Source organism: Ascidiella aspersa, chromosome 7 (genome assembly GCF_963924565.1).
Source record: "Ascidiella aspersa chromosome 7, kaAscAspe10.2, whole genome shotgun sequence".
In the NCBI taxonomy this organism is placed as follows: Eukaryota; Metazoa; Chordata; class Ascidiacea; order Phlebobranchia; family Ascidiidae; genus Ascidiella; species Ascidiella aspersa.
In genome coordinates, this window is record NC_139453.1 from 9,786,956 (window position 1) to 9,799,648 (window position 12,693).

General features: G+C 34.6%; 1 protein-coding gene across 1 annotated transcript in view; it reads left to right on the forward strand.

The window, feature by feature from the left end:
* The first annotated feature begins 871 nt into the window (after window positions 1-871).
* Window positions 872-12,693, forward strand: part of LOC146137632 (exportin-4-like) — a 35,467-nt gene continuing 23,645 nt past the window's right edge. Inside the window, exons 1-11 of the mRNA XM_083393542.1 lie at window positions 872-1,031; window positions 1,719-1,860; window positions 2,496-2,640; window positions 2,789-2,905; window positions 3,344-3,506; window positions 4,538-4,650; window positions 5,287-5,444; window positions 6,728-6,908; window positions 7,195-7,378; window positions 8,098-8,221; window positions 12,332-12,480. Of these exons, the coding sequence (XP_083249668.1) occupies window positions 872-1,031; window positions 1,719-1,860; window positions 2,496-2,640; window positions 2,789-2,905; window positions 3,344-3,506; window positions 4,538-4,650; window positions 5,287-5,444; window positions 6,728-6,908; window positions 7,195-7,378; window positions 8,098-8,221; window positions 12,332-12,480 (1,636 nt within the window). The remainder of the gene's footprint in view (window positions 1,032-1,718; window positions 1,861-2,495; window positions 2,641-2,788; window positions 2,906-3,343; window positions 3,507-4,537; window positions 4,651-5,286; window positions 5,445-6,727; window positions 6,909-7,194; window positions 7,379-8,097; window positions 8,222-12,331; window positions 12,481-12,693) is intronic.

Here is a 12,693-nt window from a genome sequence, read left to right on the forward strand (position 1 = left end):
AACACCTTGATAGCACAATTGCACACCTAAAAATTTGGTGCTGCGCGAAGTGCCTTGATGCAAAAGGCAAGTGGCACTATGGTCTTGGAACCTTTCACATTTTCGTCCGGTGGTTTATATTGCTAACATTCTTTGAGTTATCGTGCGAGTTGGAATTTGAGTTCGGTTGGTCAAGTATAATATTAAATATCACAAAGCAATTTCAAAAGGCAACATTTGTGTCACTTGAATGTGACATCTTCCCTTTATAGTGCACGACAAACATTTAACTTGACAAGATATTCTGGGTAAGCTGCTGAAAAATCAAGTCCAAAATTTACATTTTTAATGTAAAACTTGGGGTACATAATAATAGGTTTTGAAAGAGGCTATTTGCCCAGCTCACCCAGCGACCAAACTTCAAAATATTCATTACCGTAACAGAATCTGCAAATTTGTCTAACGCCCTTTACAGTATTGTAAATTGGAAGTTCGGTGACCAGATATATAAACTTCAGTTTTCGAAGTACTGTAAGCGGCTTTAGTAATTTTGCAGATCCGGTTAGGGTAGTGCGACTGCATGCATATTAATCCTACTTACTATAGTACATAGGCTTTATTTTAACCTAAATAGTTGCTTGCTGCTTTTTTAGTAAATTCAAATTAAAAACTCATGTAAGAATGCCTATAGATAATACTGTATTTGAAACTATTTTAATGTAAAGAATCGATACACGATAGATTAGCAATCAAACCAGGTCACTCTCCTAAAAGTCTTACCCAGTGCATGTTTGCTAAACTTTTTAGCATCTTTAAATCTCTCCAGGATCACAATATTTATCTAATTAAAAAAACGTTTCAATTAAAAGTAAATCAAGATCAAAACAGAAACATGAATCAAGCTCAACTGGTCCAGCGTTTAGAAATTGCAACCCACACCTCTCTAGCGCCACCCGACCAAGTAACCCCAGAGGCAAGACAAGAAGCGGAAGAAGTACTTTTGTCTTTTCGTCGATCCAAGGCACCTTATCATGTCTGCAAAGACATACTCGGTAATTTAAAAATAAATAATTTTTATAATATGTATGTATGGGCAAATTTTGGTGCCATAAGTGTAATTATTTAGACTGAAGCATTCAGAGTCGGAGTCATTTTTTCCTTGAGTTTCACTCAAAACTTAAGGCTGCATAAGACTACCAGAGTCATGCAAACGCGTTGTGCCAACCTTCAAAAAAATAAAAATGTGTAAAAATTGTAAAAAGATGAAATATCATCTGGTAGAATAATTGCCAATCAGTTATATGAGTGGATTGCTGACTATTCTCCATGTTTTAATTACAAAAATGGGAAAAATGTATATGTATATCTATAGGCTTTGTTGTTGGACTCAGGACTCAACAAAAGCCTGTATTTGTCAGACCTGGGTGATGAGAGTCTGATAAATTTGGTTTAATTTGTGTTTTGCCTTGAGTTGTGACTATGGTTGTTTTTAGCCGACTTGGCATCCTTTTTCAGAACTATGTATAAAAACCCTCTTTTTGAATTTGTGTTGTTTTCCAGATTATGTGTATATTTTTGTTATTTGGGTAAATCCGTGGTAATTTGTTTTTTAATGTGTACAACCAAGACACATTTGCTAGAATTTCCTATAACTAAATATTGGTCCAAATGCTATTTACACTCTTCTTATTTCAAATTGTGTTATTTCAAATTAAGGTGTTTTGTATATTTTTTTTAAGAATTGAGTACAGTGGCATCGGTGCAATACCAGGCAGTGGCTACTCTCAAAGAAGGAATAATGCGAGAGTGGAATGGCATTGATGAAGCAACAAGAAACAGCATGCAACAATTTATTCTGTCATATATTACTGAACGACCAAGGTTTTGATTGGTGCTAGGTTTTTTATTTGTATTTAAGATAAGTTTAATATAAGACCTATCACACTGATAATACCTACAGGTCCAAATTGTATGTTTACTAACCACTTTTTCAGAAAAGTGCTCAGTAATGTCATTTTTGAGGAAACCAGTAAGGTCTTTTTTTAGGCGGTCAATATCATTAATACTGCTTAAGTCTGTGAGATAAGGAGATTAATTGGATACTTTACTCCTCAAGCTATGCACTCTAAAACAGCCCTTAAAATGGTCTACAGAGTATATTTTTGTGAACCGAATTTATCTTTTCTTGAAATAAAAAAGCCACAATATATATTTTCTACACTCCATTACAACCATTCCTTTTGCTAAAAGTTCAACTAACGGTAATTTTATTACATCACAAGAGGATGTGACATTGTAAAGACTATGGTTAACAATTAATGCTGTATACCCCTAGTTCTGAACCACTGTGGTATACACATACTTTATTATTAGAAATTTTTTAACAAAAACAGCCTACTTCATTTAACAAACAGAAAGCATACATTTTATTGATTTAAGGCATAAATGACACTTAAAACAACTTTTATCAAATGAAAATTTGAAAAATTTAATATCTAAATATTAATGTGTTATAGCATCACTGGATTTGTTCGAGAGGCTCTTTCCAATATTCTAGCAGTGATGATCAAGCGTGCCAGCTTATCAAATCATGATGCATCTCAACGCATTCCCTTTTACCAGCACCTCACCAAGATGGTCTCCTCTGGAAATTCAATCATGGTATATATATATATATAAACTTCAAGAATAAAGTTCAATGTTTTGGGTTTTTGGGGGTATTGTGTTACTTCAGAGACTTCAGAGAGAGGCGGATATTTAAAATTAGGATTTTTTTAGTGCAAAAAGATAAACGTTCTTTTATTTTAAGGAGAAAAGCGCTTGTTCCATTTTGTCAGCAATGTGCACTGAGTTTTCTGCGTCAGACAAAGCAAGCAATGTCGGAATAACCTGGGAACAACATGTGAAGTGCAAGCGGGCATTTGAGGTTTCTGTTTGACTGATTAGTATAAGTTTTTATATGCTGACAGAGCTTGTTTTATTGCAACTTTCTGCAAAGAAATATCTTTTGTTAACCAATTAAATTGTTAAATCATTTATGCTTTAATCTTCAAAATTGGGGTATTGAATTTTTTTTACAATTTGGTATTTTTCAAATGTTGTGTGTGGTTCCACATTCACTAGGTAAAAAATTGAAATAAATTCATTGCTGAGAGTTTTTTGTCAGATTACCATTTTTCTGTTTCTTTGGGTTTAAAAAACATTTGACTTTATTTACATTTCATTGTACAATATATCCAGAGCTCTTATAAAATCATTTAATATATGTGTTCATTATATATATATATATATATATATATATAAAACAAGTAAGTATAATTAAATACAAACGGAGTTCAATTGAAGGGTTTTACTTTTTTAACAGGCGAATGACCTTCAGCACATTTTTGATCTTGTATTGCAAGTACTCCGTCACACTGATTCAAAGTCTGACAATGGCCCAATTCAGCTGGCAGAGGCATCTTTGTGCGAAAAGTTTTTCATCATTGCTGAACAAATTCTAAATTGGCAATTTTCGCCAGCACATTGTAAGTATTCATGTTTCACAATTTCAGATCAATAAGAGTTTGCAGGAAAAGAAGGCCCCTCTAAATTTTGTCCAGCTCATGACTTCCCAAACTTAAGTACCTGCAACTCTTTTTAATTCAATACAACTTTTGTGACCATTTAGGGTTAACACTGGACACAAACCGTCTACTCCTAAGACATATTTGTTAAAATTGATTTTAATAGTTTTGCCACTTGCCCATTGACTCAAATAGAAAAATACAAGTTTGCAGTTGAAATCTTTTTAGTATTTTGTTACAGGTCTGGCTGGTGACCTGTAAAACTCTCAGTTTGGGAAACATTGGTGAAATTTATTTTTCTTAAAAAAATTTAATTCTGAGTGAAGGTTGGCTTCATTTGTATAATAAGAAAGCAATGTGATTTATATTGATTCCATAATTGTAATTTAGGTTAAGAATATAGATTTAGTGACCGTATTAAATATTTTACTGTTATATTTTGAGTGGGTTGAATCTAGCTGAATTGTATAAAAATTACCTAACATATAACAATGCAAAGTACAGCTGTGGTTTGCATGTTATAAGGAGAGATAGACTGATATATCGCTATACAGATTATATAGGCAGATATTCGGCTTCTACCGTTATTTCTACAAATGGAGGCCAATACTTCGGCCAATATTTTAGTACAAAAATATGATATGATTTTTCCTGTACAACAAACAACTTGACCATTTTTTATTAAAAAAAAATTGGGATCAAGCATCACTTCAATTTAATATGAAAAACAATAGTTTAATAATTAATAAAGGTATATAAACTAAATGTTATTTGGATTTTACTTTCAAATAAAGTTTTGGACATTTCTTAGGTACATAAAAATCGGTATCAGGTATCGGTCCAAGAAAAGTGATATCGGCTGTTCTCTAGTTATAAGGATTGTATTTTAAAGGCATGTACATGTGAAAGCTTATTTGTTATTTACTATTGTGAAAAGTGACTGACCTGAACCTTCTTTCATTCAATTTGCTTTTTTGTAATGTTTTCTTCAGATGGAAGAAGAGTCATTCTGTCGCAAGACACAACAGCCAAAGTTGCATTTAAGCCACCAAAGCAATGGAGGAACGTTTTGTTGGATCCTTCTTTGCTGGACATGTTTTTCAAGGTTTTTTGTCGTTTTTGTATCTTTGTGTAAATCTTGCTTCTTTATAATCGAAAATTTTGCTATTAACATTTTAAACTAATTATAGGAAGATAAATAATACCTTGAGCAAGATTATGTAAAATGTATGCTATTTTCACTTACGGTTTGCAGTACTGTTAGTCTTTTTAAATCATCACTTCTTAAACAGTTGGCCTCGTTACAAATGGGCCTGTTCTACACGATATTGTGTTAGCAGTTTCACTATTTTTTAATTAAATGTAACTGCAAGCAGTTGGGAATTTTTTTTCCAAAAAAAAGATTTATATTGAAATGCATATATTTTTGTTAATATGTCTTTAAGGCGTTAGCAAAACATCATTATTTTACCCAAGATCACCAGTATTTTTTTGCCTTTTCTAATTTTTTGTAAATAAGTTTCTATAATTTTTTTTTTTTTTTATATTAAAAAATATTACTATATTTAAATATATGTATATAATGTTTTTCTTTTCTAAATAAAAATATGCTTATTTCAAATACACAAAATACACACCAAATAATTCTCTTAAAATAAAAAAACCTGTATTGCTAAATTTCCCTTGGTGTTTCTTTGTTTTTAAGATAGCCCTGGTAAATTTTGCTGAACTTGTTTCCTAGATTCACGTAAAGGTTCGGGAAAATGAAACGTTGTGTCACGGATCGATATCATGCCTTTCCCAGCTCGCTTCGCTCCACGGAGATGTTTTCGAAGACACTGAAAGTGCAACAAAATATTTGCTCCATTTCGTTCAAGCATTTCTCCATGTCTTCTCCAAGTATGTTTTCTTTATTTTATCTCGGCTTTTTGTATGTGTATTTTAGGTACTGTTTGTCACTAAGCATTTCAACATGCATTTACAAAACTGTAACAGTTTGATTGAAAAGATGTGCATTGTAAAATTTAAAATAATAAAAAGCGAAAATATGAGAAAGTGATTGAAAAATGTGCTACTGTGCTTTTTTAAAAGTATGCTGTTATATTTGGGAAAAATTTACTTTAAAGAAGTGGTTATCAACCTTTTTATCTTACAGAATGGTAAAACTTCAAATCAAATTTTGCGGACCGATTTAGGTGGACCATTTAGAGATTTGGTAATGTTTTTGCATACTACCTTAATTCACAAAAGCAGTAAGGTCATGGTAATCATTTTAATATATATCTGGACATTTTCAAAGCACATATGTGTTTTAAGAACTAATATGTCCTACTGTTTAAAGCTGAGTGAACAATACCCTTAAAATATCAGTGCTTCAGATACTGGCAACTGTGAACAACCCTGACTAAGGGTAATTTTAGAGTGCTACAGATCTCAAACGAAGCCACTTTCAAAGTTCTTGCGTGATTATTTAAAACAACTCTGTTCCGAAATGCGATTTCACCACAATGATGCTTATAATATCGTTGCTTTAGATCAGGGATGTCCAACATTTTAGCAGATTGGGCCTCATTGCCACTTTAAATATTCAGTAGGCCACCAAACCTCTCAAATTATGGGGTGACGTCATAGTTTACGTCATATCGTGACGTCATAAAAAACTTAACTTATAAACACCCGCTCCTCTAGAGTAAAGCCGTGCGCAAATATGCAATTGATCTGGACCTTTATAATTTTTTTTATTATGGCGAAGCGCGAAAAATTGAATTTACATGTTTGGGCTGATATATTTCCTTAAAACGGTCCGCAAAAAAACACATTTAGAAAAACACCCATCTTGCTTAGCAATGATGGGTGCACAAAGTGTTCGATGGATGTTGAAATGCGACATTAGACTCGATTATAGTCTCAGAAAAAATACAAGATTAGGCCTACATCAAATGTTACGCGTTCGATATGTTTTGATGATAGTCGAAACATTTTTTTAAATAAAGGTTAGTGAAAGTAAGAATAAGTGGTGGGCCGCACGTAAATATCAGGCGGGCCGCAGGTTGGACATCCCTGCTTTAGATACTGGCAACTGTAGACCACCGTGACATAGTGTTATTTAATATAGATCTCAAACAAAGTAATTTGTTAGATTTGAAGTTCTTGCAAACTGACCACAATGTCCTATGTTTCAGCTACAAGAGTATCGAACACGAAGTGCTGGGAATCTCAAATATTATCCGAAACCTGGTCGAAGTTTACAAAATCGAGGAGTGGGCAGCTCTGGCCAAACATGGCGACGTCTTCTCGATGTTTCTGCAGATGATTACAACGATGACTTGCCTGTTTGGCACGGAGGCCTCGCAGGAAGAGGAGGTATTTATTTATTGCAATTTTGAAAGAGACAAACTGAATGTGTAAAGTAGGAAGATATCTCCTCGCCCTTACATGTAAATGACGACAACTATATATCGGCAGGTTATAGTGCTCTTATAGCTGGGACGATTGAAACTTTTCTTTTCTGGCCTTGAATGTATTGTTGTAAACAAGTCCTTTTAAAATCAGGTCATTTTTAATTGATAAATGTCCAAGTCAAGTCATTTTAAAAATAACAAGTCGAAGTCTTTATATAGTTAAGAAATTTTTTGTGAACTTTTATCAGCTGCACGAAGATGACCAGATCTACATTGAAGCTTACGAGAATTCGCTCGACGCGTGGATGACCCTCATGGAAAGGATGGGAGACAACGATAAAGCGACGTTTATTGCTCCGTGTGCTCTGAAAATTGTCACCTGCTACATACAATGCCACCTTTCGCCACCGGATGGAAACAGAAAGTCAGATGGTAAATCTAGGAAGCTGCTTTTATTTCGTTTAGTTTTATTTGGAAACAGGGCTGCGGAGTCGGATTCGGGACTTGGCGAAGTCAAATAATTAATCTGGAGTCAAACTCGCGATTCGGGAGCCTTATAAGATTACGTAAGACTATCGATTTCCAAGTCCGACGTGCGTGCGCAGTACTAGTTTTTTGAAACCGGTAAGGCCGTTAAGTGAAAATGTAAAGGTCAACTAGTATATAGTACTTGGTGAAATATTTTCTATCCACGTTTTGTGGATGGGTTAGTTGCATGACACTCCGTGACCCCTTTAAGTGGGTTGCAGAATATTTATTATTATAGTTATGTATATGGATGAAATACAGGTTTTGGTATCAGAGCTGAATTCGGGCTCGACGAAATCGCACACTTTGCCAGATCGAAACTTGGGACTCTGGTTCAATTTTTTGGGCCAAATTGGGTTATTTTTAACCAACTCCACAGTCCTGTTTAAAATTTAGTTCACTTTTGATTCCGTCAAGTTAACTCAGTTTTTTCGGCGCATTTCTAATATTGTTAAAAAAATTGTATTTGGCCAACATAGAAGTTGATTTTAAAAACACATAGAAAAAAAAAAAAAAAAACCTAACTGAATTGTTCCAGTTCCTTTTTTTAATGATTTACTACAGCAACCTATTTTACGTTTAACTCTCATAACTGCAACAAATCTTTTATGCCTAAATTCCAGACGACGCAGATGACGAAATAGACGAACTGGAAGAAGACGATTGCAACCAGTTTCTATGTCAGTTGATTTCCGTTGCTTGCCTCTGTCGAATCATTCCTCACCAATCCATTCCACTGCTTACCAGGTGAGAGATGGGATGCAACATTTTACTTATTTGTTATGCTTTGTCATCATGACACATGAATCACCACCATAATTTAACACAGTATAATTCTTTCTTTTTTTTCTAAGGCCTTTGACTGTGAGTCATTATTAATAATATTGAACTAGACGGGGGTGCGGTTGTTGTTTATTTTGTCAGGGGGTATATTTTCAGGGCTTGGTGTTTTTTTTTAATTTTACATCTAAATTTTTTTTTTTTAATTTTTTTTAATTTTTTGATATTTTGTATTGTATATTTTATATTATATCTTTTATATTTTTTTCCTTAACTTGTTTCTGCAAGCAAAAATAGATATGGGACGAAAACTTCCCCACTCAACTTCTGGCTTTGATGCGAAAAGGGTTCAAATATCGCGTCGTAGTATTTGGGAAATGATCGAAACATATATTTGATAAATAAAATTTACGTAGATAATGCGTACAAGAATGTTATTACACTTTGGTCAGCTAACATGTTTGAAAAGCAAATATTATCATTCTCTTAAAATGGTTTAACGTCCATGGTTTGCTATACTTTTGCAAACTTTTACTTGGTAAATTTTTACCATGGATTGGTCCGAGCAATCATAGTTATAACAGACTTCAAATCTGTAGTTTCGAGCAATATATAAAACAAGTTTATGTGCCTAATAAACCACCTTTTAAATTGAAAGTTTTGCCAATTGAAATCCAATAAACGCAGTGTTCTTAATATTTATTTAAGTATGACGCCATGTTATAACGTAGCTTTGTAACGTCCTCCCTAATAATGCATTCAGCTTTATGTTTTGCATGCTGCGCCCTTGTACAATTTTAATTTGTTAAGGCCTGGTGTTTTTATGTTTGATTGGAGTAACATGCGCAACAGGTGCCAATAGAGAGGCGTACGCTGCCACTAGATTTCGCATTTAAATTTGCGACGCTAAATATGTTGTTTCGTAGGAGCGATAAGTTATTTTACTAAGCGAAGCCTCCTTTCAAAAGGCTAGTCGCATGCGTCCACTTTTACTAGACAAGCCACTTCGCACAATAAGTCTCACGCCTGGTGTTGATATATTTGGATGGAGCAACAATTACAACAGGTGCTAACAGAGAGGTGTACACTGCCTCCTAGATGCGCATTTAAATTTGTGGCCGTAAAATATGTTGTGTTGTAAGAGCAATACTTTTTTTTGTCAAGAGAAGCTTCTTTCTAAAGCGCAAGTCGCATGCGCCTAGTTTACGACAAGCCACTTCACTGTATGAACGTTGCACGCGCCGGACAATAAAGCGCAGCAGGATGCCAGCAACTGCTTCGTCGCGACGCGAGCTGAACAAAGCAAGTGATATGAAAGCATTCTGTATTGCAGTTTTTCTGCCGCTAGATAGGAGTAGATAGCTGTTATAAACTAAAGCGATGACGTCACATTATTGTTTTTTTGTCCAACAATCACCTAGGGGTGCAGCCTCATAAACCTCGACATCGCACCTTCATACCACTCTGCGCCATGTCTGAAAATTTGAAAGTTTTACGATGTATACTTTTTCTATAAAGCTTCGGACAAAAATCGGTTGAAACATACCAAGCAAACCATAAAAACCATACAAACCATAAACAACCAAAAAAGAACTAGACAGGGGTGCGGTTGTTGTATATTTTGTCAGGGGGTATATTTTCAGGGCTTGGTGTTTTTTTTTTAATTTTAAATTTTTTATTTTTATTTTTTTTTATTTTTTATTTTTTTGATATTTGATATTTTATATTTTGTATTTTATATTTAATATTATATATTTTTTTCCTTAACTTGTTTCCCCAAGCAAAAATAGATATGGGCCGAAAACTTCTCCACTTAACTTTGGCTTTGATGCGAAAGGGGTTCAAATAATGGCGTAGTATTTGGGGAATGATCAAAACATATATTTGATAAATATAATTTACGTAGATAATGCTTACGGCCATGTTATTACATTTCGGCCATCTAACATTTAAAAAAAGCAAAAATTGTCATTCTCTTAAAAACTCAAATGGTTTAACGCTTATGGTTTGCTATACTTTTGCCAACTTTTACTCGGTAATTTTTTACCATGGCTTGGTCCGAGCAATCACTGTTGAAACAGACTTTAAATCTGTAGTTTCGAGCAATGAGCAAAATTTTTTTATGTGCCTAAAAAGCTATACCTTTTATATTGAAAGTTTTGCCAATTTAAATCCAATAAATGCAGTGTTCTTAATATTGATTTATCTATGACGCCATGTTATGACGTAGCTTTGTAACGTCGTCGCTAAAAATGCGTTAAACCTGAACTTTTTCTTGTTGCGGCCCTTGTATAATTATATTTGTTTAGGCCTGGTGTTGATATGTTTGAATGGTGCAACAATTACAACAGGTGCTAACAGAGATGTGTACACTGCTTCCAGGATTCGCTTTAAATTTGCGGTGGTAAAAACTGTTGTGTTGTAAGAGCAATAAGTTTTTTTATTTAAGGGGGCCTCTGTATAAAAGGCAAGTCGCATGCGACTAGTTTTACTAGGCAAGCCACTTCGAACAAAAGCGTTGCACGCGCGGGACAATAAGGCGCAGCTGGGATGCCAGCAACCGCCTCGTCGCGACGCGAGCTGAATAAAGCAAGTGATATGAAAGCATTCTGTATTGAAGTTTTTCTGCCGCTAGATAGGAGTAGATAGCTGTTATGAACTAAAACGATTACGTCACACTTTGTTTTTTGTCCCCCAATTGAAGGCGCCTAGGGGTGCAGCCTCATAAACCTCGACATCGCATCTTCATACCACTCTACGCCATGTCTGAAAATTTGAAAGTTCTACGATCTATACTTTTTCTATAATGCTCTGGTCAAAAATCGGTCTGAAACATACCAAGCAAACCATAAAAACCATACAAACCATAAAAACCAAAAAAGAATAGCCGCAAAAAAAAAAACAAGATATGTCCCGAAAATTAATTTTCGGCCCATATAATTTACAACTTTTTTTTGTGGACCATTCAGAAGTCTGGTAATGCTTTTGCACAGTACCTTAATAAAGAATCAAAGTTGGTAACAATGGATTTAACGTAATATTGAGGATTTTTTGCAATGTTGTAAACAAGTACTTTCGAATTGAATTAAGTTAAATTAAGTCCAATTCAAGTCTTTTAAAAGTGTAAGTAAAATCCAAATTCAAATCCAAGTTATCAGTTTCCCAAGTCAAGTCATTTTAGAGCAAGTAAACTGCAAGTCAATTCATTGAAATAAAAATAAAACAATAAACTATTAAAATTGCCAAACTTGTTTAATTAATTATTAATGATATCCCAAAGAAAAATAACCAATAAAACATATAGCAATCTAACCGTTTTACGTGCAAAAATTGAGATAGATAGCCCAATTTTCTAATAAAATGTTGAAGGAAAACACAAAGTCAAGTTAAGTCATTTTGCCGAAACGACTTTAATCAAGTCAAGTCATTTAAAACAATGACCTATGTCATTACCACACGTATTTTTTATATCGCCAGTATTGGGTTAGTATAGCATGTTTCAATGCTTTTAAAATCGGGCTGTCGGACTTGGGACTCGACGGAGTTTTATTTGGCTGAAGTCCAACTCGGAACTTTGGTGTCTAGAGTAGGACTCGATTTAAGTGTTTCAACGGGAGTCGGTCTTGTTTATTTAAGTCGACTACACAGTCCTGGCATAAAGTTAAAACAACAGGGTTGAGATTTTGTGCTTGTCCACCAACCTATGAGAGTGCAATTTGCATCATGCGAGTGCTGATTGACACTGACTTGCCCAACGGGCGAGTGTCCTTAAGCAAATACTAGTTATCAGACGTACTGGACTAAATGTTTTGATCTGTGTCTAATTATTTTAAAAGCCTATTACTGAGTAAATCACTTACGAAACACCCTTGCGCAACTGCAAAGACGGATTAAACAAGAACATAGAACATAGAACATTGCAAACAGTTCTACGCATCCAATAGTCCGATATATATATTTGAGCAAGGCCGTACAAGAACCATGCAAACCAACCTAAAAGGAGTAAGGAACATGTTCTGTAATTATATGTTAAGTTGTCAAGATTATTTCCTTCTAATGAATATCGCCTCTTTCTAGACTTATAGAAGAAAGAACAAGCAGACTAAGCGGCCAGCTGTCGAGAATACAGCAACACGCACGTCAAGGTCAAGCACAGGAGAACGATGCTTCGCAAGTGATGCTAAACGACCTCTACGAAGATTTGCACTGGCTAGTCTTGCTTGCAGGTAAACCCTTCTTCACGGGCGTCGAACATGGGTGTGCAGAGTGTTTTAGACGCTCGGGAATTTAACCAAATTACGCGCTCAATTACCTGATACCTTGATCCTACTTATTTCCTGAAACACAAGAATTTCAATCATAGTAAAACGCTCAGTATATGATATCCTTGTATTGCGACTAGGAGACCTAAGAACGGTCGAGGGCTAGGCAAAGTTGCG